At 32.7% G+C, this 26,574-nt stretch overlaps 1 protein-coding gene across 5 annotated transcripts in view; it reads left to right on the forward strand.

Annotated features, from left to right (window-relative positions):
- Positions 1–26,574, forward strand: part of NBEA (neurobeachin) — a 673,234-nt gene that overhangs the window by 201,764 nt on the left and 444,896 nt on the right. For all 5 annotated transcript variants that reach the window (XM_049646794.1, XM_049646795.1, XM_049646797.1 and 2 more), the window contains 9 exons: positions 1,209–1,290; positions 2,143–2,266; positions 3,100–3,292; positions 5,077–6,093; positions 7,848–8,065; positions 10,616–10,769; positions 19,066–19,246; positions 21,465–21,595; positions 25,429–25,536. In XM_049646794.1, coding sequence (XP_049502751.1) covers positions 1,209–1,290; positions 2,143–2,266; positions 3,100–3,292; positions 5,077–6,093; positions 7,848–8,065; positions 10,616–10,769; positions 19,066–19,246; positions 21,465–21,595; positions 25,429–25,536 — 2,208 coding nt within the window. The remainder of the gene's footprint in view (positions 1–1,208; positions 1,291–2,142; positions 2,267–3,099; positions 3,293–5,076; positions 6,094–7,847; positions 8,066–10,615; positions 10,770–19,065; positions 19,247–21,464; positions 21,596–25,428; positions 25,537–26,574) is intronic.

Here is a 26,574-nt window from a genome sequence, read left to right on the forward strand (position 1 = left end):
TGAAGGAGAGGGGTTCTTAAACCCTGTATTTATCATTTTAGTAGCGGTAGGTTAGTTTTAATTTCAAGGCAATACCTTTTTGATAAACATTCCTAATACACATAAGTCAGTTTTCTATCTTTATCTCCTTTTTCTTCTTTCTCATTTCTGAGCAGAAGGTCAGAAAAGTGCCTATACTGGATATCATGGTCTTTTTCTAATCAGAAGGGATCATCTCTGGCTCGTAATTAATTCCCTTTCCCCATCCTCAACTTTCATAATAATGGCTAAGTACAACTAGGCTCTCAACTAACTTTTATGGTTTCTCCATAGATATTGTACCTTACTGTAGGCTGAACTGAACGTTTCATTCAGAACTTAGCATATTAATTTAAACAGGAAATTAAATCAGTAATGTAAAATTATATTCTTATTAAGTATAGTCTCATTGGACTATACTCATGCAAGAATAGGTATACACAGGCTAAAGCCTAAAATACAGTGAACAGCCATATGTCCATTATTTATATATAATTCAGTTATCCATTCTTAAATTTAACAAATGTTTGAATATTGGCAGTGTGTCAGGCATTGTGCTGATTGCTAGGAATATAACAGTGAAAAAGATGTGTAAGAATCCAACACTCATAGAGACTGCTAAATTTTAGTGGAAAAAATTAGAAAATGTTTTAGAATTCTGTTTTTTTCTTTATTTGGTTAACTTCTTGTCATTTTTTTTTTGTTATTTGAAAAAATAAGTTTAAAGAAAAATTCATTAGTAAATGACAAAGAGCCACATTTCTAATGAAGACTTTTCCTTTATCACACTTCATTTTGAAGTTGACACCCAGGCTCAGACATTATTTTTTTTATTGCCTTACTTTCTAAGTTTTTTAAAATTAATGACATAAGAGTCAAATGTTTATACACCATAAGTTTGCTAAGGATGTACAGTGTAAGGGTATTTCAAACAGAGTAATTCTTGGATTTCCTAATTAATCTTTCCTTCTGTCAATACTGGTTTGTTTTTGTCTTTATCCATAATAAACAAAATTTGAAAACTGAAGAATTAAAGAGTTTAGAAGTTTCAGAATGACTAGAGGACCCTTAGAAGAGAGTTTCATTTGATTTTGACAGAATTGACATTTTTTGCATTCTTTGTATATCTATATTTTTAAATTATGATTTAAATTATTTATTAAATGAAATTCAAATTCTTCATCTTTCAGATCTTGACAGAGCAAGTATGTACTCAAGTTGTACACAAACCACATCCAGAGCCAGATTCTACAGTGAAAATTCAGAATCCAAGTGAGCAAATAGCAATTTAAAAAAAAAAAAAAAAAAAAAATATATATATATATATATATATATATATATATATATATATATATACATGCTATACCTACAGCATAGAATATATATATATATATCCCTGTGACTTATCTACCGTGTAACTGGAAGTATGTAATTCTTAATTCCTTTCACATATTTTGTTTGCCCATCTCCCTACCTCCCTCTCATTTGACAACCAGCAGTTCTCTAGTTCTGAGTGTATTTGTGGGGTTTTTTGGTTTGTTTGTTTGTTTGTTTGTTTAGATTCCACATGTAAGTCAAATCATATGGTATTTGACTTTCTCCCTCTAACTTATTTCTCTTAGCATAGTACTCTCTATGTCCATGCATATTGTTGGCAAAAGGCAAGATCTCATTTTACAACTAATATCCTAGTGTGTGTAAATACCACATCTTCTTTAGCTGTTTACCTGCCGATGGACACTTAGGTTGCGTCCATATCTTGGCTATTATAAATTATGTTGCACTGAACATAGAGATGCATATATCTTTTAGATTTAGTTTTTTTGTTTGCTTTGGGTCAATACCCAGTAGTGGAATTACTGAATCATAATGGTAATTCTATTTTTAATTGTTGTTTAATTGTTGAACTGTTTTTCACAGTGGCTGCACCAAATTACATTCTTACCAACAGTGCAGGAGAGTTCCCTTTCTCCTTTTCCCTTTTCTCCTAATCATTATGGTGTTTACCATAGTTCATAATACTTCTAACTCACCTACCATAGGGCTAAGCTGAAAATGAGTAAAGGTTTTTGAGTGGAAGATATGCAGTTGTAAATCTTGACTTTTTCGTGTGCGTATTCACAGTGATTCTTAAGGTGGTGGCAACTTTGTTAAAAAACTCTACACCAAGTGCCGAACTGATGGAAGTTCGTCGTTTATTTTTATCTGACATGATAAAACTTTTCAGTAACAGTCGTGAAAATAGAAGGTAAGCAATTTCAACACTATAACAAAGCTTTATTCCATAATTATTTTCTCTCCTTTATTTTTAGTCTTTTTCAAAAAGTTTTTCAAAACTTTCCCATATTGCTAAATACTTGTAATTCTCCGAAAAGGCATTTTATGTTTCTTTGATCTAATGTACATTCATTATACTTACTTTTATATTTTTATTTGATCATGTGGGTATTATATTTTAATTGTGGATATGAGTACACATATTGAAGATGCACCATTCCTTCTGGTGATACCTGTGTGTTGTAATTGTGTTGGAGTTGCTCATATTCATCTCTGCTTTTCTCAGTTTCTGTCCGATAACTGATTATTGTGATGCATTTTTAAGTTAGTTAAGACATGGGGTACAGTCTAAGGCTGTGGGTGCTTCCTGAGTCTTTAACAAATATGTATTGAATGTCTGGTATGTATCAAACACTGTGCTGCACACAGATTGTCTTAGTGTTCAGTCTTGGCACAATTTAATGGGGAAGATAACAAGAAAAGAGTGATTAATACGTAATGTATTAAGTGCATTGTGAGTGCTACAGGTGATGAGGAAGTAGAGAAACGATAACTAAATCTGACTGGGAGAGTTAGGAAACCAATTTGAAATGATAATTTGGATTTTTCCAGGTAGAAAAATGGGAGAAAATCATTCCAGGTATAGAATATAGAATGTGCAGAATGACTGTGCATCTTGCTTTACCTAGGTCAGATCATATTTTCACTCTTTATCTAAATTTAAAAATAGTAAATTCTAATATAATTCAGGTATTTTTAATGAGGTGGGTTTTTTGTTTTGTTTTGTTTTTTTTAACCCACTAGATGCTTATTGCAGTGTTCAGTGTGGCAGGATTGGATGTTTTCTCTTGGCTATATCAATCCTAAAAATTCTGAGGAACAGAAGATTACCGAGATGGTCTACAATATCTTCCGGATTCTGTTGTATCATGCAATAAAATATGAATGGGGAGGATGGAGAGTCTGGGTTGATACACTGTCAATAGCTCATTCCAAGGTAAGGAGATGTAGCATTTTATATCATCAGGGTTTCAGCTGTGGATTCAATGGCTATAAACACGCATCTGGTGCCATCTTGTGGGCATTTTACATTATGGCCGATTCCTTTATCTCCACTTTCTTTACTGTTTTTGGTTTTATTTTCTCTCTATTCTGTAACACTGTTAGAGCTTGAAATATTTTATAGATCATTTCATTGAAACCCCATGTTTATGAACTAGCGATTTTAGACCCCAGATGTAACCCCACATACGTTTTATAGCTCGAGTCTGAGCCAATAGTTCTTTTACCTTAAACATGTCTACTGGTTCTTAAAAGAATATTTCATGAAATACATGCTGAAAAATACTTTCTTAAAAGTAATGAGAAATTGCCTTTATTTCCCAGTGAATCATGAATAAGGGTTTAAGTTTAGTGGCATTTTTAATTGCATTATCTTTCCTTTTTAATTCTAAGAATCTATATATCTGTATTTTAAATGTTACCTGATCTTTGGTGAGAGAAAGTAGTGAGTTAAAGTGCACATTTATGTACACATTAGATTCTGGAAAAATCAGAGTCAAGATTTCTCATTATGTGGTGTCCTAGAAAAAGCGTGGGTGTCAGAAGTTTGGCTTTTAATCCAGTCTGTGCCACAATTCAGTTTTGTGACTTCAGGAAATTTGTATAGTCCTTTTGTGCAGGGGTTAGAAAAATGTTCTTTTTAATGTTTTTTAACCTGTACAGATAGTAAATATTTTAGGTCTTGGGGGCTGTACAGCCAGCCTCTGAAGCAGCTATTTAACTCTGCCATGTGGTGTGAAAATAGCCATAGGAAACGTGTAAAAAATGAACATGGCTGTGTTCTTGTAAAACTTTACTTACTAAAACAGGTGATAAGCACATTTGATTCATGGGCTATACTTTGCCAGCTTCCACTTTTAGGACTTGATTTCCTCTTCTGTAAAATAAAGGAATTTTTGTATCAACATAATCTCCAAAGGAAGATCCCTCTCAACCTAAAATCCTGTTGTCATTTAGGTCAATATCATATGTGCCTATGAGGAAAGATTTTGAACTTTATTATTTTCAATTTTAGAAGAGTTTTTACTTCTGTTAAAACTTAAATTTTATAATGTATTGGCACCTTTTATCATTAACAAATTTTAAAATACTACTTGATAAGAAAAAACATTTCATGTTTTATGAAAAAATATATTTCATAATTATTCTTAAACAAGCCATGCAAAGTAACTGATTAGTCTATATAAACATAAATTTGTGATGTTTTAACAGTTTAAAAATGTACATATTTATAAATATGTGTGATTTTTAAAAATCTCAATTGGAAGTAGGCACACATGAATAATAGATGGTGAAAACTGATATGGTAATACTTTGGATATTATATATATTATTAGCCAATTTTCTGTGTTAGCTGAACTCAAATATGTAGGAATTCAACTGGCATATTAGGTTAGAGTAACATTGAAATACTCAACCTAAAAGAAAAGATTACTTCACTTAAAACTTTAATGTTGCTAGTTTACTTAACTGTTTTTGGACATTGTATATATATAACACACACACACATACACACACATGTATATAAAATAAGTCATATGTAACTATTTTTGATGATTACTTCCAATTACTTAATGAAACTTATCTTAAGATTAATATGTGCTACATTTGAAATCTTAATTTTGATACCATTTTCGCTATTAACATAACTTTACTTGTATTTTTTTCTCCTTGGTATGTATATGAAATGCCTTAATGTTTTCTTTGCTTATTCCTAAGGTCACTTACGAAGCACATAAAGAATACCTAGCCAAAATGTATGAAGAATATCAGAGACAAGAGGAGGAAAACATTAAAAAGGGAAAAAAGGGGAATGTGAGCACCATCTCTGGTCTTTCGTCACAGGCAACAGGAGCGAAAGGTGGAATGGAAATCCGAGAGATGGAAGATCTCTCACAAAGCCAGAGCCCGGAAAGTGAGACAGATTACCCTGTCAGCACAGACACTAGAGACTTGCTCATGTCGACAAAAGTGTCAGATGGTATTCTTGGAAATTCAGATAGACCGGGAGGTGGTGTACATGTGGAAGTGCATGATCTTTTGGTTGATATAAAAGCAGAGAAAGTGGAAGCCACCGAAGTAAAGCTTGATGATATGGATTTATCACCGGAGACGTTAGTAGGTGGAGAGAATGGTGCCCTTGTGGAGGTTGAATCTTTATTGGATAATGTATATAGTGCTGCTGTTGAGAAACTCCAGAACAATGTACATGGAAGTGTTGGTATCATTAAAAAAAATGAAGAAAAGGATAATGGTCCATTGATAACACTAGCAGATGAGAAGGATGAACTTCCGAACAGCAGTACGTCATTTCTCTTCGATAAAATACCTAAACAGGAGGAGAAACTTCTTCCTGAACTTTCTAGCAATCACATTATTCCAAATATTCAGGACACACAAGTACATCTTGGTGTTAGTGATGACCTTGGATTGCTTGCTCATATGACTGGTAGTGTAGACTTAAGCTGTACATCAAGTATCATAGAAGAAAAAGAGTTCAAAATCCATACAACATCCGATGGAATGAGCAGTATTTCTGAAAGAGACTTAGCGTCATCCTCTAAAGGGTTAGAGTATGCTGAAATGACTGCTACCACTCTGGAAACCGAGTCATCTGGTAGCAAAATTGTACCAAATATTGATGCAGGAAGTATAATTTCAGATACTGAGAGATCTGACGATGGCAAAGAATCAGGAAAGGAAATTCGAAAAATCCAGACCACTGCTACAACGCAAGTGAGTTATCCTACGTGAGTTCTAAAAATGCATTGGACAGATCCTGAGTTGTTAGCGCTACGGCAGAGTAATTTCCGAACAGTTACATCATGTTTATACTTAATTATGGCATTATAGTAACTTCGGGAATCACTTGTTATGGTAGTATATATACAAAAGAAATTTAAAATATCTGAATTATATTTCCAACTCCACCACACTGTGTCTGTGTACCTTTGTTGGGCCTCTCTGGGCCTGAATTTCCTTATACAGTACAAGTGTTTGTACCAGATTAAAATATGACCTGGAAGGGCTCTACCCGTTCCAGTATTTTGTGACTCTGTGACTAAATTTACACATTTTGTACTCAAGATCTTCATTCTGAATACTCGATTAATTTTAACCTTTTAAGCTTCAGGCCCAACCCCGTTCTGTGGATTATAGCAAAGAGGACTTGGAGCCCAGATTGAACTGATAAATGAAATGAAAGGGAAGGGAAAAGGGAACTGTTATTTATCAAGTGCCTACTATGTTCCAGGCACTGTGCTATATGTTTTCAGATTTAATCCTCACAACCACCCTGTGAGGTAGGTAGTATGGCTGAGAAAATTTGGACTTATTAGCAGTGAAAATTTTCTTTACAATGATGTGGCTAGGAGTCGTGGTTATGAGAAAATTAAAGATTCTTAGGCCTAGTGGTGAGGAAATGTTAGTGCTGCATTTCTGGCCTCACCAGAGTAAAGCTAAAAATAGATGATGTTTTCTGATAGGAATTTTAATTGTGGAGCTTTGAGTTTTAAGACCACTTCCTTATTTTCCAGGCTAAATTACCTTATGATTAAGAATTGAAGAATACTTTTACCATTAGTGATTTGGGTTTTTGGTTGTTCTCTGGGTTTTCCACTCACTGTTTCATATCATCAAAGATAAGGTTAACGTGTTTCCATTAGAATTGTATTATAAAGAGTAAACCATACGTTTCTGGTGTCTTTGTACTCTAATAACAATCCTTACATATTCCGTGTGGGGAAGAAACCACAACAAACAAACAAAACATGTATTCTGTGTGTGGGAAAGCTATTTTTATTTTTTCTCTGTTAACTGCCAGTTTCTATTTTTGTGGCGGTTGTACTACCATGGTAATTGGAAGGGAGTGGGGATATTGAATTAGGTGAAGATTTAAATGAAAGGAAAGCATAGTGCGTTGTTTATTGAGCATAATAATCGCTAGGCTTGCCTGGTTTTCAGAGGTTGTAGGTATTTTTCTGGTTTTCTAACTTGTCAAATGAATGTACTATTTTTCGAAATTGAAGTATTGTGAGTAAAATAGACTTTTGAGTTAATTTCAATCTGTTCAAGTAATATTTTTTAATCTTGTGTTTCTAAGTATAGTTAGTTGATGACATATATCCCGTATACTTCAATTTTAATTATATGCTCACTTTTGTAAGGGACACATGTGTCTGTATGAAGACTCCATAAACAAGGGTAAAGAGGACTTGGTTTTCAATGTGAACCCTGGTGTTAGACTTGAGGTATTTGATGTCCTTGCCTGGTTTTTGAAACAGAAAAATAAAAGTAATAATAGTAGCCTCTTTAGCTCAAAAAGGTTTCTGTCTATGGAATCACCAGATGAATAATATGTGTAAAATAGATTAACCTATCAAAGTTACATGCAGGAGCTCTCCTCACTCACTTGACTATACTTACTGTTTTCTTTTTAAAATCATGCATTTCTTTGGCAGTCTACAGAAGTTCACCTTTTCTTTCTCTAGGCTGTTCAGGGTCGGTCTATTACACAACAAGACAGAGACCTCCGAGTTGACCTAGGATTTCGAGGCATGCCGATGACTGAGGAACAGAGGCGCCAGTTCAGCCCAGGTCCACGCACCACAATGTTTCGTATTCCTGAGTTTAAGTGGTCTCCAATGCACCAGCGACTTCTCACCGATTTACTGTTTGCATTAGAAACAGATGTACATGTTTGGAGGAGGTAGAAATATTTCTTTTCTTAAGACAACTTTCACTTAAGAAAATGACTATTTTAAATTACTGATCCATAGTGAATTATATCATTGAAAATCTCACAAATTGAACTTATTAAAAATAATCCAACATGGGGCACCTGGGGGTGGCTCAGTTGGCTAAGTGTCCAACTCTTGATGTCAGCTCAGGTCATGATCTCCCGGTAGGATTCAGCCCCACGACATCAGGCTCCTTTCTGACAACGTAGGGCCTGCTTGGGATTCTCTCTCTGTCTGTCTCTCTCCCTCTCTTTGCCCCTTCCCCGCTTGCGCTCGCTTTCTCGCTCAAAATTAATAAACTTAAAAAATAATCTAACACTAAAACTTTGTATGGAAACATGAGTATTTTCATAAAGGTAAGGTTATAAAGCCTAGGGCTCAAATCAACAGGTATCCAAGAACTTAGGACAATTAAAAAGTAAAATTTTGAAACCTGGCATTGCCTATTCTATGTATAAAAGGGATTTAACAACAACAAAAAGGTTAAATTTTGGTTCAAAGCTGCTTCCACATTTTTTGTTCTTTTTCTGTTAAAATTAATACCATATACTAACTTTATTCTGGGTAATAAAATTATAACATAGTGTTAAAATTTAAAATCACCTATGACATCTGTTTTTAGAGCCTTTGCCCTTGAAGTCGTTAGTATCAGTTCATATATAATCACCTAAAGAAAACAGTCTGCATAAATTAAATCATCACCCTGCTTCACTTTCAGTTGATTTTCTAATAGCAAATATTTGACAAATTAAGCAGTTACAAGAGTGCGTGCGCATAATTTAGGAAGTTGGTGGCTGGAACAGCGTACCCCACTGTCACTGACTTAAACAATCAATGGCGTGATGTTCTCTGGACTCCAGGAGACTTCTCTGCTTCTCCTAATTTTCCTTCTAAGATTCAAGGTGGCTGATTCAGCTCCTAGCACCACTAAAACATTGGAAACTTGCCCAGACTGGAAGGCAGGGTCTCTTCTTCTTCGTCCTTCATCCCCTTGTTCCTCCTCTCCCTTTTTTCCCTCTTCCTTTTCCTCTTTTTTCTTTTCCCCGTTTTCTTCTCCTTCTCTATCGCTTCCTCCTCCTCCTCCTCCTCCTCCTCCTCCTCCTCCTCCTCCTCCGCTACTTTTTCCCTGTCATGCTCCTTACCCTCCTTTCTTCTTTTCTAAAAGAAGCCCTCAGGAAATCTTCCTCTCACCTCTCACATGCCAGAAGGCAATCACCAGCAAAAGGGAATGGGATTGTAATGACTGGCCTATATAGAGCAATACTGGTTAATAACCTCATAGCTGAGGTAAAGCCAACCTTTCCTGTACTTGATCTAGCTCAGCAATAGAACAAAATCTAGATTGTGTTAGCAGGGAAGAAGGAATAACTATTATGGAGAACAGTCGATGTCTGCTATAGAAACCTTTTACTTCTAATTTTATTTGACCAGTTTGTCCTTAGTCTACTCATGTGATAGAAACAATGGTCTTTCCATTGTTAGTGTTGTTCTATGCTAAATTACCTGGGTATGATAAATAAGGAAACTGGAACACAGTGAAACACATTACTGTTAGCATGACATCAACGGAGATATATAGCGTAACTTCCTAATTATAATATTAGTAGTCCTCAAATGAGTGGTACTCAACTTCCCTTCCTTTAACATAAGATGGTTACATAACATACACACAGATACCACATGTCTCTGTTTTCATGCGCTCTCGTAAAATTCCCCAAACAGAATTTTACTTAATTTTTTAAAAGCACTTATTTTTAGGATCAGGTCATACAGCTTGACATGTAAAAGATCGTAGATGATAGTTTACAATTCTGATGAGTGAGAATCATTGACTTAAAATCGATTATGGAATAACCTCTTTTTTCCCATTAGAAAACAGTTCATATTCCTGACAGACATCAAACTAAAGCAGTGTATGTTTTTGGGTATCTACATTGCATGTTTTGTATGGGAAACTGCACTGATGACCTTTAAGGTCTTTTACCTTTTTTAATTCAGTAAGTCCTTGAATTTTTACTTATTCATTTATATTTCCCCATCATGTCACTTCTGTGACTAGCAGTACACATTTTCAGTATGGCTGGTCACAGGTGGGGCTCCAGTCTGGTGATAAACAGAAATTACCTGAAAGGTAAACTTGGAGTTAACTATCCAATTGTTCTAAATTACCAAAGGATAGTAAATAAGGAAAACTTATTACAACACAAAATAACAAGCTTTTGTGAAAATACTTTTTAGGCTAAATTCATGGACCTAATATAATTTGTCTTGAATCTAGCTAATGTACTGTATTTTTAAAGCAGAAACCCAGTAACCAATTAATACACTAGGATACAAAGAAACCCTGCCGAGATGAATGTTGTTTTTGTAATATGGTATCTCAATTATAAATTGTTTTCTTTTCTAATAATTCCATTTTAAATTTGCCTAGCTCTTCAATAATTTTTACTTTATAAATGTTACAAGTAGCATTAAGCTAAGAAAATGTTCACTTGTGTTTTGTTTTTGTGCTATTTTAGCCATTCCACAAAGTCTGTAATGGATTTTGTCAATAGCAATGAAAATATTATTTTTGTACATAACACAATTCACCTCATTTCCCAAATGGTAGACAACATCATCATTGCTTGTGGAGGAATTTTACCTTTGCTCTCTGCTGCTACATCACCAACTGTAAGTACTTTGCTTCCATCTAGTGGTGTATTTTATAATTACCTGACAAGAGCATGTCCACAGTATTCTCTGCTCTAAACATAAGGATTTTAACAAGACATGTTCACCTAAGGAAACTTTTTCCCTTTTCTTTCTGTTTCATCAGTGTTGTGTTTCAGTTATGTGTGTTTATGAAAATATTAATCTGGCAATTTTGATGAGTAATTTGAAGAAGAGCCGTAACTATAAGTGACTTAACGTTATTTTCTATATACTGCCTATCTTTTCAAATATATAGTAAACTTAAAATTTTTATTCTGTAACTCTTGAAGTTCTAAATACAAATACATGGTTATTGTGTAAGTAAGTAGAGTCATAAATCTAAATTTAGAAAAAAACATTATTAGTAATGCAGAATCTTACGTGAATTACTTGGAATATTATTTATAAATAATATGATTTTAAACTGTATATGGGAGTTTTATATTCCTGTTCTCTGAGATGTAATCTTGAAGCCAGAAATTTGCTTTCAAAAGGGAACCAAATTAATGAATTCTTATTTAAAACTCAGGTACCTCAGATAGAAAAAATATAAATAACATACCATTTTTAAGCTATCTGAACAATTTCATAATCCTTAAAAACCTCAAAAAAATTTTTATAGACATATGGACTCTAATAGCATTTGCATCTCACTTTATCTACTAGCTCAGCATTTTATTTAAAATATGTATATAGCTGTTTTTCATTCTATATAAAACATTGAAATGTATTAATAAGTTTGAAAGGCATTTAATTATATATATTTAAAATATAATACGTCAATGTTAACTTCATATTTTAATTGTAATGTTAAAAATCTCTGATTTCTATTAAAAAACCACATTCCATAGCTACTTGCTCACATAGGAAAGAATGTAGAACTCTGCCTCTCATATTGCCTGTGTTCCTGCCACCATATTGGAAACTAATCCATAGCTGGAAAAGTATGCTCTTGCCACAGAGAAACGTGTTTTTTGTTGTTGTTAAGATGTCTTTTACTTGGTGCGGCAGTGTTTCCAAATTAATCTCTGGCTTTATTTCATCATTAACCAGCTTTTCCTACATGATTCCTTTTCTCTCTGTAGTTTTGTCAATAGCATCACCCCCCCCCCCCCCCCCCCGCCAAAGGAACATTGAAAGTTAAATATTGGCAGCAAAAGCTTGTATCCTCAACATCTCTCCCCCCTCACAGGCACATACACTTTGATTTCATTCATGAATTTATTCAAGAAGTCTACAAAGGCAAACAGGCTAGTTCAAGAGGGAGTGCAGAACAGTTCATCATTATTAGAGCCTTAATTGAATTAGCAAGTAAGCAAGGAAATGGAGCCAGGAAGAAAAATAATTGATGGCATGTGAGGGATGTGGATATCCTGTGAGATTAATGTACCATCTCTTCTCTTTAATCTCTGATTTTCTCTGGTGATTTATACAAAATTCTGGTAAATTGGGAGTCATATATGATTTTCTAAATGTATTCTAATATTGAGGCAGGAAGAGTTTTTTTTTTCCCCTTCTACACATTCAAAGCTGAATAAATCAGTATTTTCTCCTGGCATTTTTTTTAATCATATAAAATGCTTTAATGTTTTCTAAGCAGTCATTTTTTGTCAAGAAATTTTAAAAGGTTGTATTGAAATTCATTTTATAATATTTTAAAATTTTGTGCAGAACTGGAAATGATCTCTATATAAAATTAATAGTAGGTATTAAAATTTGTATAGGTTTGAAGTTTGCCTGTTTTTATTTTATAATGAATATATAATAAAGATACTGACATTTTGATAATTTCAAATTAATTCAAATTAATAATTTCAAAATTATTACCGTTGTAGTTTGGATCACTATATTTTGCACTTCGAAACTACTTATTGCTTAGACTGTTCATAACAGATTTAGGAAGTCATTCAATTGTAGAAATTTTTCTTCATTGTCTATTTCTCTATCTTTCCGTCAGTTTGGTCCATTAACTGATTGTACCTATGCCTGGTTATACACCATAGCTGATTTTATGTTCTTTGAATAAATTGCTTCCTTAAAAGATCCATCCAGAATCTTTTCTCTCACTTGATGCTAGTAGAACTCTGATTGGTGCTGACTGCTGGGTATTGTTTTCTCTTACTTGATTGTGTAATATTCCTGGTAAAAATTGTAATGTAGTAGAGGGGGAGAGTTTGGAAAGAAGAGATTGAATGAAGAATAAAATTAGAACTGGATAGGGAGGTTTTTGGCTTAGATTTAAATGTAAAACTCCAAAAGAGAATTTTGGAAAGAATAAGTGAAAGAAGAAACATTGGCAGGATACAGATTAGCAAAGGGAGACATTGTTATGTAGATGCCATTATAATTATAATTAATTTCAATCCTAGATATATAAAGAGAGAAACATTTGAAACTGGTGTTTAAGTGATCTCATGATTTTGTTTAGGTTGGTGTGATTTTAAAATGCATATATGCATAAATGAATGAATAAATATGAATAATGGTGGATGGCTGTGGCTAGCAAACTTTTTCTCTATGGGTCAGATGATAAATATTTTCAGTTTTGTGAGCTATATGGTATCTGTCTCAACTTCTCAACTCTGCTAGTGTTGTGCAAAAGACAGTTATATAAAGTTATATAAAGGAATAGGTACGGGTTTGTCTCAAGAAAAATTTATTTATAAAAAAAGGCAGTGGGACAGATTTACTTGTGTGTCATAGTTTACTGACTGCTGACTTAGAGCATAATCATTACATAAAATTCGTAAGTTTAACATAGTATAAGGTTTCAGTATGAAAACTTTATTATTGACCATTGAAAATTCAGTAATTAGAGCTTAAGATAAACTCACCCTTTTCTATTAAATAAGAACTTAAATTTGACTTACTCCATATTTTTTAAAGTTTAATTTTTAGAACAGTTTCATTGTATGTTGTGGTCCTTATGTTCTATTAGAAGATATATAATTTTCACACTCAGCCATACTAATTTTTTCTAGCATTTGACGTGTCTAATGTTGAAATTGTATTTAATTTTGAGAGGGTAAGTGGAATGCTAAGTATTCTTCTTTTTTTATTTTACCAAGGTCAACAGTAACACTAGTTGTAATTATTTCTACTAACAATGAACATGTGGACACAGAAATTAAATATACAAATATGAGATACTTAAATACACAAATATGAGGTACTCTCAAATATGAGATATAACAATAAATATATGTTACCTTTACGTTAAAAACTATAAAAGACTGATAAAAGCAATCAAAGATGGTCTAAATAAATTGAGACTATACCATGTTTATGGGTTGGAGACTCAGCGTAACAGGGGTAACACTTGTCCCCAAATTGGTATTTAGACGTATCGCAGTTACTATCAAGATCCCACCAATTTTTTTGTAGTACAAAGACTATTTTTTACTTATTTATTTTTTTACAAACACTATTTTTTAAAAAAATTCACATGGAATAGTTAAAACAATTTTGAAAGACTCATTATATATTAAATACAGTAGCCAAGACTGCGTAGTATCTTAGAAAGACATAGTTCAGTGGAACAGAACAAAAACACAGAGATGAACATCCAACATGCACAATTTTTTTCCTCAGTCAAGGAAGGATAGCTTTTTCAAAGACAGGTTAATGCTAAGTTTTCTTTGTCATTCTCCATTGAAATAAATCATGATACAAAGTTCAACTCAGGAATATGTGATTCCCATTTCTCACATAAAGATGGGTGTCAGGATAACTATGGAAACTTCTCATTTTCATCGAACAGACTTGTTTCCCACCATTAGTGAGATTCAGACACAATCTGAAATTAAGATTTGATATAAGATATATGGATTTTGGCATAAAATAAATCTGTATTTTAACCTGGGTTTTACCACTTCCTAGATAGGAACACATTCTCAATCTCTTATTTATGAAAATGTGTTAATTATACTTATCTAACAGGGGGTTTGTGGAAATTAGGGTAAGTAATATGTGTAAAGCTCAATAGTTGGGGAATGCTCCTAATGTTTCCTTCATTTAGTTGTTTTTGGAACTATTCAGAATTGTATCATGATAGAATAATTTTCTCATTTATAAAATAATCCTGTCATATTCAGAATCCTAAAATAGGATATTTGAGACAAATTTATTCATGATGCGTGATTTATTTTGATGGCCAAAGATTAACATGATATAATCTTTTTGTCTGCTATCCCACTGGGTTAGCATAGTGGTGGTCTGTTTTCTGCCCTGCGATCTTATAGGAATATACTATTTCACACTTAGGATAACAGTTGTGTATTGCTGTTGCAGTATCATCACGTAAGAAAAGTTGAGCTGTTTAGATAAATCTTACTTGTAAGCAAATATTTTAGTAGAAACTTTAAGGAAAAAGTATACTTAAATCATATTTATATTACAGTGAACACCTTGAGCTTAATATTCATTGAAGAAGCAGGACTTTTGGAATTTCAGTTTTGCCTAGGTTAACTATGTGGCATAAAAATAAATCACGAAAATAGTTTCAAATCTCTAAATTAGATCGGTGGTTTTAACTTCAATAGTCACAGTAAAAATGTAAACCTCTTTTAGTATGTAGTTTGATCAATCTTTGGTTTTGGAAAAGGGCATTATTTTTGTTGTTGTTGATTTTTTTAGAGTTAATGTTTCTATGACTAGTCAATTGAATCTTCTCTTTCATTCTCTATACATTGTTGAAGTTGGTCACGAATGAAAAAAAGGAGTTGTAGAAAAAAGAGAAGCAAAGAACATGGATCAATTACAAATTGCATAATCACTTCGTGATTTTCAGTTGATTGTTTTGGTCAGCCCTCCAGAACACTGAATGTTTAGAATTTAATTCAGTGGCTTGTATGGTTTCATTTTCTCTGTTAAGGAAAATAACAGAGACTGATATTTCTGGCTTTCCTAATAGTTTCATAATCATGAAAAAAGAAGAGTATTTTCTGTCAAAAAATGATGATAAGGTCTTGAATTTAGTTTATATTTAATTACCATTATGAGAATGTGTGGAAAAATTAGTAATTTTTCTTTTGTTTATCTCATACGTTAGTATTTTCAGAAGGCTTATATGCATTTTCCTATACAGTGTAACATGAAAATTGTGTATTTGAAATTTATGCTCACGTATATTTGCTGTCAAAAATCAGAGAATAGGAACGGTTGATGACTTTTATTCCGAAACTTAATTCTAGCTAAACTTTTGAATATATTGAATATAATTCTTAGTTAATATTCTGAAACTTAGTGTACTATGTAATTAGCTTAGTTCACATGCAGGCCTCATTAGCGTATCTATCAGTTCTTTTCTAGCAAGGGAAAGTGGTTTTTAAGTTATAATCACTACAGTGTTTTATTCTTTAACTCCTGGAGATTTAGATCTATAGGAAAAACTCCAAATATTTAAAAAAAAAAAACAAATTATAACATGATTCCTTAATGAAAATTCTGGAAAGTTGTTATAAATAGTTTATTTACTTAAATCATTGCTGCCTAAACCAGTACTGAGGTTAGGGCTTTTACAGAAATACCATATTAGTTTATTTATTAAAATACCTTCTTAGGCATCACCTGGGAAAATATATTTATTTTATAAAATAGAGTATGCATAATTTCTAGTATATGAACTGTACATATATATATTCATATATACTCATATATAAGAATATATATATATATATATATATTATTTGGGCAGAGTTACTCTAATGAAAAAAATAAATATTAGTCTAAATATTTGATATTTAATCTTAATCATATGTAATTTATAAAAGAAATATCTCTTCTGAGAACTTTGCTTTTAATAAAATAATCAAATATAATTTTTAAATATATTATTTTGTGTTTCAATTTTACATTGTATTTTCATTTAATTTTAATAATTTCCTTTTCTTGTACTTTTTTGATCTGTTGTCTGTTTTGTCTAATGCATGTCCAGGGTTCTAAGGTTAGTATTACTTCAGTAACTTTCAGGTTTTCAGTTTTAAGTTTTATTTTTGCTTATTTATGAAATTTTTGACTTGGTTGTATTTTGAGTTTCCATACCATCTTTAATATTAGACATATCTTTGGTATATTTAAAAGATTCATTAAAAGGATTTTTTTCTATGCATTGATTAACTACTATCTTATGACCCACAATAACCTTTAGACTAAACTATTATAATGAAAACAAATTTCAGTCATATGTACAATCAGATGTTAATTGGTTCCATTGAAAGGAGATTAGATGGAATATATGTTATTTTAAGATTCAATAATAATCATGTGAGTGATCTTTATTATTAAATATATGTTATAATGTTTCTATAACATTTCATCAAAGTCACTAATTACATAGATTTAATAAGAACTCCCTTTCTGGTTATTTGTGTTAAGAATGCTTTTTATTTTAAAATTTTACTTGGTTAGGTCAAAAATATAATTTTGCAAATTACATGGATGATAAAATTTTGTTTATAATCTCTGTATGTAATTCAGTCTTAAAAATGAAAGCATGTTTTGAAAGCTAGGCTTAGTAGACCAGGAAAGCATGAAAATAAGACCATTAACTAAGAATAATGAGTTAGATTTCTTATAATTTCAGTAATTCAAAATGATGAATTTCTTTGAGAATCCATCTATAGATGTCCTAGAATCCTAATATTTTTGAAAATTTATTTAGAATATTTGATAGACCTGAGCAATGGCCAGATCTTCCATTCCATAATGAAACACATTAACTGAGATTTAAAATGGGTCTTATGTGAAATTATTACTTTTTTTGTTTTGCTTTTATTATAAACTATTGTATTGTGATCTCAGATTTTTAATTCCTGCTGTGAAATAATACTGTATATCAATGAAGTGCTAGGAAATACGGGATCTGTATTTAGGAAATCCAAGTAATCAATTATTTCTTTACACCGTGGATACTGAGTTGGCACAATGTAAATCAAGTTGAAAACAAATTTTTGTCTATTTTCTAGCTCATTTTAGAGAGAATGGTTTTAGAACTATTTTGCTGTTAAATGGAAGGAAGAAAGGTTGTTACATTTTATATTCCATTTAGAATCAACTTCAGTTATGTAGTGCTTGCAGTAGTCACCTATCATTTTTATTACCCATCTTGTGCACAAGAAGTGTTTTAAGAGGTTTTGTTTTTTTTTTTTTTCCAATCAGTGTTTCCTGCTGACATTTCCATTTTAATGTGAGCAGGAATATGTTTAGGTAGAATGATGGGCATAAACAATGTCCAAATGGAACATTAAATAGGAGTAGATACCTATAATATATGCTTACCTTGTAGTTGAATTTATCATCTGGTGAAGAAATAAGGTTAATCAATGTGGTTAGTGTGCCCATTTTCAGAAAAATTAAGCAGTAGTATTTTTTACTTGTAAAGCCCTTCTTTTCTCTGTCCCCTTGTGGCACTGAGAAAATGAGGCCTAGTTATAATGAACCTTAATAATCAAAATGTTATATAATACAGAATGAAACGTAAAATACAGTATGTTGCTGTTGCTTACAAAATATACAGTTAACACATCTCGAAGTAGTACTTCGTAACATTCCCTTTGAAAGCAGGAAATTATATTTTATCATAGTATGTTAGTGAAAGTATAGTTGTACCTAACTAGGATTCTACTGATTCTTCTCGTTGTTAATGTCTTATGGGCTACAAATTAATATCTGTAGAGGAATTAATAACTTTATTGATTATTTTTACCCTAGAATTTCATTGTATGTATGAGATACCCAGTGGCTTAGTTTATTCTGAAATGGGTAGGAAATTGTCATATGTTCTCATCTGACACTTGTCTCATTTTGAGGCCCACTGGAGCTGCCATACATCTTTCCTATTACTTATCTTACATTTATAGCAAAAAGAAATTAAAGCATATCTTTTTATAAACAGGAGTGAAGATTTTAGGAAAGTATCAATTTTATATCTTTGTTAATAAAATAAGACAAAAGTAGTAGAAATATAGATGTGTAATCATTTTTAAGTATCTTTATGGAATGATCTTAAGTTTGGAATATAGTTTTCTCAAGTAATGACATTTAAGTTTAACCTTGATTTAAAAAATGAACTTTTCCTTTATTTAAGGATAATTCACAGGCAAACTAATTAAATTTGATAACCAGCTCTTCTGATATATAGAATTAGTTTATAATTTATAATTTATTTTGTTTACAAAATGTACTAAATGTGCTGAACTGCTTATATATACTATGTGTGAATATGTATCGTATTTCCAAATTTTAAACAAGACTTAAATCTTCTACTTTTTTAAAGACGGAATTGGAAAATATTGAAGTGACACAAGGCATGTCAGCTGAGACAGCAGTAACTTTCCTCAGCCGATTGATGGCTATGGTTGACGTACTTGTATTTGCCAGCTCTCTAAATTTTAGTGAGATTGAAGCGGAAAAAAACATGTCTTCTGGAGGCTTAATGAGACAGTGCCTAAGGCTAGGTAAGTCTGTTAAGAATAACGGTGCGTGTTAAATAATTACCTACACATTACTTTTCTGATGTTCTGTGGTACATAAAGTATTGATGGTACAAGTTAATGATTATGGAGTAGAGATATCACCTTGTAATTCCTAAAAATTGCTAAATTAAAATTATGGTATCTTCACATTGGAGATTTCATGAAATTGATCATCTTTAATAGATTATAATTTGAAATGAAGTCAAATATATTATGAGTTGTTTCAAAATCAATAGGACTATAACATTTTTCATTGAAATGATTGTAATGTGAATCCATTTAGGACTTGCTTTGGTAAACTAATACAAAGGTAGTTGTCCTGATCCACAAATATGTCAGAAGACCAGTGACATAATTCGTACACACAGAATGCCAGTTGATAACACTGACTATGCCAATATCACTATTTCTCAGAGTGAGCAGTTAACACTAATAAACATTACTATAGCTATGCTGTTCATTTACTATCCTGTGTAGCAAAGAAAATTTAGCACTGAGAACTCTTAGTAAATGTGGTTCAACTCCTTACATCCATTCTTACATGTCTTACCTTTCTCAGGGAGGAAATTTATTTATACTACTTAGTCTTTACAAGGGACCAGAAAGCTATTGTTTTTATATTTGCCTTAAAGCATGAATAGGACACAAGAAAGTAAGGCATTAGATAGGAAGGAAATTTCTGATGGATGCTTTTATTAACCATAATTTTAGAAATTGTATAAAAATTGGGGCAGCTGGGTGGCTCAGTCGGTTGAGCATCCAACTCTTGGTTTTGGCTCAGGTCATGATCCCAGGGTCATGGGATTGAGCCCCATGTCCAGCTCTGCACTGAGCATGGAACCTGCTAGAGATTCTCTTTCTCTCCCTCTGCCCTTCTCCCCAGCTTGTAATCTCTGTCTCTCTAAAATAAAAAATAAATAATAAATAATAAAATAAAATATAAACACAATACAATAAATCTATATGTGTGTAGTTTCAGGGGATACATTTTTTCTGATCCAGGGTAGGAATAATAACTTGCTTTAAGAATGATGGAATGAAACCTACTTTTTTGTTTGTTTTGCATTTTTTAAAGATGGGCAGTCTAAGTGGAATCATTTCATAATCATTATAATGGAGAGATTGACCACACTGAGCTCTTTCTGACCCGTAACAGGTGTGGGATAATTTACTGTGGCCACCATGGACATATCCATTGATATTTAACAATAGCTGACAGAATTAACCTTGTGAGAAAGAGAAATTTTTTTAAATACCTAAGTATCTTAAAACCAGCATTTATTTGGTTATTCTGAACTTTTATATCTGAATATATTTCAAACCTTTACTACTAATTTCATTTTTATTCCAGTATTTGCAAGCGGAGTTGTTTTTTGGTCACCCATAGGAAAGTTTAAGTGATTAATAATGAAGCAAACAGTTATAAATCAATATGTGCTGTCTAGTTCTAAGCACTTTATACATATATTAATTCATTTAATCCTCACAGCTAAGGAAGTTAGCATATTTGAAGTCATTTTACATATGAGGAAGCTGAGGCAGACATAGTCTAAGCAGCTGGCCCAAGATCACACAGCTCACAGGTGGCAGAGCCAGGAGTCAAATTCAAATGGTTGGAGTCCATGAATACGACTGCTTAAAATACGTAAATAAGTAAAAAGCTCGTACTCAACGAATACTTACTGAGAAGGCCGCACATGTTCCCACCGCGCAGAAAGGTGGATATTGGGCCTCGGTTCTGCCTCTACTGAGGTAGCCTATCACTGCCTGAAGCGGGAGCTGTGCTCAGTGGAGTCTCCAAGTAGTCATGTTACAGGAAGAAGTCCTGTCAGTAAAAACAGTTTATCCAATGTGAACATGAAGTTTCAAAAAATCTGTACTGATTTGTGAAATTCAGAATTTTAAAGGATGGGGGGGATAGACTAAGGAAGGGATAAATTGGGAGCGTCAGTAATCTTGTTTCTGCAGCTGGTTGGTAGTATGTGGGTATGTTGTACTTATTTTTTAACTACACATGTGTTTTATATGTATTTTTCATTACTGTATTTGATAATTTCAAAACATGTCTGTTTAGTCTTGTTGACTTTAGGAACAATGAATGGAGATAAGGGAAAGAAATAAAGAAAAAGACCTAGCAACTCTTTTCAGCATGTCAGAGTCAACACTTTGTATTAATAATATGCTTTCGGTTTGTAAATAGTTTGTTGTGTTGCTGTGAGGAACTGTTTAGAATGTCGGCAGAGACAGAGAGACAGGGGGAGCAAATCTTCCCATGGTAGCAGTAAACCTCAGGAAGCTCCCCAAAGTGTGACTGCCACAGCAGCTTCAAAGGTAATTAAACGTTTTCTATGTTAAATATAATGTACCTTAAAGTTGTTTTTTTGTTTTGTTTTGTTTTGTTTTTTAATACGAGAGAAAAGTGGCATGGTATTGCTTAATCAAAGAGCAAGGATTTGGTAATCAGTAGGCTTTGGTGCTGGCTTTTCTTCTTCACAATTGTGTTACCAAGATTATTTAACCTCTCTGAGACTTAACACTTCTTGTTTAAATGAAGATACTAATCATTTCTACTTCATAGGATATTTATTAGGATATCAGTACACATAGCTCTGAAAGTTCTTAGTTATCCCTGTTTTTCATAGTTAAAGGTATTTTCACAGAGCTGAATATTTGAATAACGTGTCTTTAAAATGGATATGTTTTTGGTGATAGATATTCTCATAATATGAAATATATATGTTGAATGCCCAGGAAATGAACGAATAGTGTATTTTGGAGTATAGCAGTAATCCCCATTCTGAATTAGCTCTTTATCAATATGTTTCACTGACCCTTTGTATCACATCCAGAGTTTTATCGTGACCTTTAAGGTCCTGCATGTCTGACTCATGCTTACGTCTCCAGCTGCAGCTTGTACCCCCTTACCCCCTTGCTTTTACCGTTTTAGTCATGTGATAGACTTCATTTAGTTCATCAGAGGATTTTTTTTCCCCTTCGACTTTTTCATAGGTTCTCTTTACTTGAAGGGTCATATTTTTCACATCTAGCAAAAGTCCATTCAACTCTAGCTTCAGCTTAAGTGCTACCCTTTGAGGAAAATGTTTTCAGATACACTTACTGCCACCCCTGCCTAGAGTAGTTTGATATTTTCATAAAGCCCGGTATGTCAATTATTGCATCCTACGCTTGTAATGAGATACTTAACATTGACAAGCTAATTTTTCTGTGCAGTAAGTGAAGACATGAAATAGGAGTTTAATTCATTTAAATAGTTCTGTGGCTTCAAATTTCTGTATTTTTTAAGCAGAACAACCACATATTTAGCATGTCTGTATTGCAGCCTCTTTTTCACTTCTGTCAGAAAACATTCCTAAAATGATTAGACCATATTGTATATCAAGTCTCCAAAGCAGTTGCCGTTACTTAGAAAATTAAATATTAACACATCAGCGAGAATGTCTCATGTTATTTGTGTAGGCATAGTAGACTGTTAGTTGAGGGCAGTCTCGTACATCTTTGTAATTCCAGAGCAGGTATGTATAACATTGGCAATACTTTGTCAAAAGAGTACTAATTCTAGAATCAGACAGGTCTGAGTTTGTATTCTGGCTCTACCCCATAACAAGCGTTGTGACCTAAGATGAACTTCCTAGTCTCCTGGGCCTGAGTTTTCCAGTCTTTAAAATGGATACAAATCTTTTTTTTAACTTTTTAATTTTAATTTTTAATTTACATCCAAGTTAGCTAGCATGTAGTACAATAATGATTTCAGTAGAATCCAGTGATTCATTCCCTATGTATAACACCCAGTGCTCATCCCAACAAGCATCTTCGTTAATGTCCCTTGCCCACTTAGCCACCCCCCACCCGCAACCCCTCCAGCAACCCTCAGTTTGTTCTCTGTATTTAAGAGTCGCTTATGTTTTGTCCCCTTCCTGCTTTTTGTATTATTTTTGCTTCCCTTCCCCTATGTTCATCTGTTTTGTATGTTAATTCCACATATGAGTGAAGTCGTATGATATTTGTCCTTCTCTGACTAATTTTCACTTAGCATAATACCCTCTAGTTCCAAAAAATTGGTACAAATCTTAATTTACAAAGTGTTTGTATGAGCTAAATGAAAAGCAATAATGTATTAAAGTGTTTAGTAATTCCTGACACAGTGAACTTTAAATTAATACTAATCCCCTTCCTCTCTCTAGCAGTTAACCACTCTATACACTCGTGAAATGAATAAATAAATTAGTATTTTTGAGAGCTTTGATCTTAAACGATCTTAATTCGCTAGATAATATGGAGCTTTTCAAGACTGTCAAGTCAAATATTACTCTGATTGTAGAATATGGAAAGAAAAGTCCAATGCAAAGGAATTTCGTAGTAATTTAGTTGAGCTAGTCTCAACTAATGTAAAGACCCTTAGCAATGAAAACTGGTTCATAAGTGATGGATAAAGAAATACTAGGGGAAATGGACTTGGTAAGAAAACACATTTTCTTGTGAGAATCAATGGACCTGGTTAATGAGGGTTTTTATTTATTTATTTATTTTTATGTGACACTTTAGTAAGTAAACCATAGACAATTTTGATGAAATACTAATCTGTATAGACTTGGGTGAGTCCAACATCTTCCTTGGGCCTCATTTTCTATACTTTGCAAAAAGGAGCAATAATACAAGTTTTGTCCATAAAGGAGTCTTTATAACGACCACATTTGATTATGGATGTAGAAATACTTTATAAAATGGAAAATGATATATTTAAGTTGACATATTTATACTTTTTTCACTTATGCTATAAATTATGTACTTTTCATCTCTGCTGTGAACAATGTGTTATTGTTTTAACCATGTTTGTGATAAGTGTTACTAGCTTATTATTTAGATGGTATAGCTGAGGCTCTGAGAGGTTAAGTATCTTACCTAAGGTCATATGGCTGATAAGTTTTGGAATTATAATGGAAACCAAATAACTATCCCATGTTCTTTTCACTATCCTGTGCTGCAGAGGAATCAAACATCTTAATTTAGGAATAAAATATCATATTGAGGTATATAGAGGATTAGAAGGAAGCGTATTCACTTTTAATTAGTTTAAAGCAACAACAAATTATTCTATTTGCAGGAATCGTATTTAGTACTCTATGTATATGATCTAAGTTAATTCATACTTTTCTTAACATACAAATGAGTGTAAAAGTACTAGATTGAATTTCAGGAAATCTGGCCCTCTCACTAGTTTGCTATGTGATACATTACATAAAAATTGTCGGTTTTCGTATCTTAAGCTGTAAAAAGGATTCTTGGTGGTTATAATTTTTTTAAAGTTTTTATTTAAATTCTATTGAGTTAAATATAGTGTAATATTGGTTTCAAGAGTAGAATGTAACGATTCATCACTTACATATGACACCCCGTGCTGATCACATTAAGTGCCCTTCTTAATCCCCATCACCCATTTTAGCTCATCCCGGCTCACCTGCCCTCAGGAACCCTCAGTTTGTTCTCTATCATTAAGAGACTCTTATGGTTTGTCCCCCTCTCTTTTTTTCCCCCTTCCCCTATGTTCATCTGTTTTGTTTCTGAAATTCCACATATGAGTGATGTCACAGGGTATTTGTCTTTTCCTGACTGACTGATTTCACTTAGCGTAATACACTGCAGCTCCAAGGTGCTTATGATCTTTAATGTCTTTCAGCTTTAATATCAAGACTGTGGGTTTTCGTAGATTCTAAAATGTTTATACATATAAAAGCTCATGCAATGTAATAGAGTAATCTCATATATTATAAAAGAATGATGGATAAATGAACCCAGTGACTCAAAAAGATATATTAACTAGAGATGGAGAAAGTGAGGCTCAGAAAATGTTAGTAACAAGCCCAAGGTCACACAGCAGAGTTTCAATCTTACTGCTCTTCTAAGTGTATAGTGGTAGCAATGGTGATGAAGAACAAGAACATTACTAGTAAGTGAAACTGTGACAAGGGCAGAGAGGAGAAGAGAAAAAGTGTCTTGTAATAGAGTGCTGTTGTCGATAAATGTTACTCAGTGATGTGTAAAGAACGTGATAAAGAATGTGGCTAGTGCAATACTAGAAATTGCACTCCTATATGAGTTTCTGTATTATGCTATTTTCTTTTTAACAATTCTCTTTCTTTTTTAAGACGCCATTAGAAAGTGTTCCAGGTAACCTTTCTCCTATTAAGGATCCTGATAGGCTTCTTCAGGATGTTGATATTAATCGCCTTCGCGCCGTCGTCTTTCGGGATGTGGTAAGTTATACCTGCTTGATTTCCCAGGAAAAAATCTTCTAATGTTATTTGTGTAAAATCATTTCAATTTTATAAGAAAGCTGCAATTACAACCAGACGTCCTAATGTCAGGAATTGTAGGTTTAGAACATACTTCTGATTGTAAAGTGATGGAGCCTTTGCTTTCTCTGAAAGCTTATGGATACATCATTTTTTTAGATGATGTGAAATTTTGATTTAGATTGTGTATATACCAAGACCCTAGGGATAACCTTGAAAAATTATGATTCATTTTATGTTGAATCACCAGCTTTCTCTTTTAGTATTCCTTGCTCCATCTCTAGGTAGTGGCTATTTTGTTGTTCTCAATGTTCCTTGTCCTATGGATAAAAAAAAGATTAATTTATTAAGGTGTTCATGGCAATTACTTTTTGGAAGGGCAGTAATTTTTAAAAGAAGATCTGCATTTTAAAAATGTAGAATTTTTTGAGTATTTGAGTTACAAAAGTAGCTTTATAAAGCTTAAGGAAAGGATAGCTCATGGAGATAGTTTCTTGGAACATCCCAATTATATGATCTCTTACTCAAGTAAAAATAAGATTGGCCTTTTCACAAATCACATAGAAACATATATAGTATTTCGCAGCAGACTCATATTGACAGTACTTCTTACTATAGTTATTATTTTCCAGCACTTAGGATTCTATTTTTATTTTAATTGATGATTTATGAGACACATAAAAAAGTTTATATCTTAAACTTATACTTAATAAATTGGATGAGTACTAGTTAAAACATATTTAAGTCACACAGCATAATACTACATGGTAGGAATACACAACAGAAAAACTGTCACCCTCTTTAATGTATATCAGTTCTTATAAATCACTAGAGAAATTATAAGCATACCAACAGAAAATTAGAGAGTGGACATAAAATAAGAAAGATAAGGTAACAAAGGTAACAAATATATGATGAAGTCAGTATCACCAATAGTCAAAAGAATGCAAATTAAAATAACAATGAGATATTTTTACTATTAGACAAATTTTAAATAAT

The sequence above is a fragment of the Panthera uncia genome, assembly GCF_023721935.1.
Source record: "Panthera uncia isolate 11264 chromosome A1 unlocalized genomic scaffold, Puncia_PCG_1.0 HiC_scaffold_16, whole genome shotgun sequence".
NCBI lineage: Eukaryota > Metazoa > Chordata > Mammalia > Carnivora > Felidae > Panthera > Panthera uncia.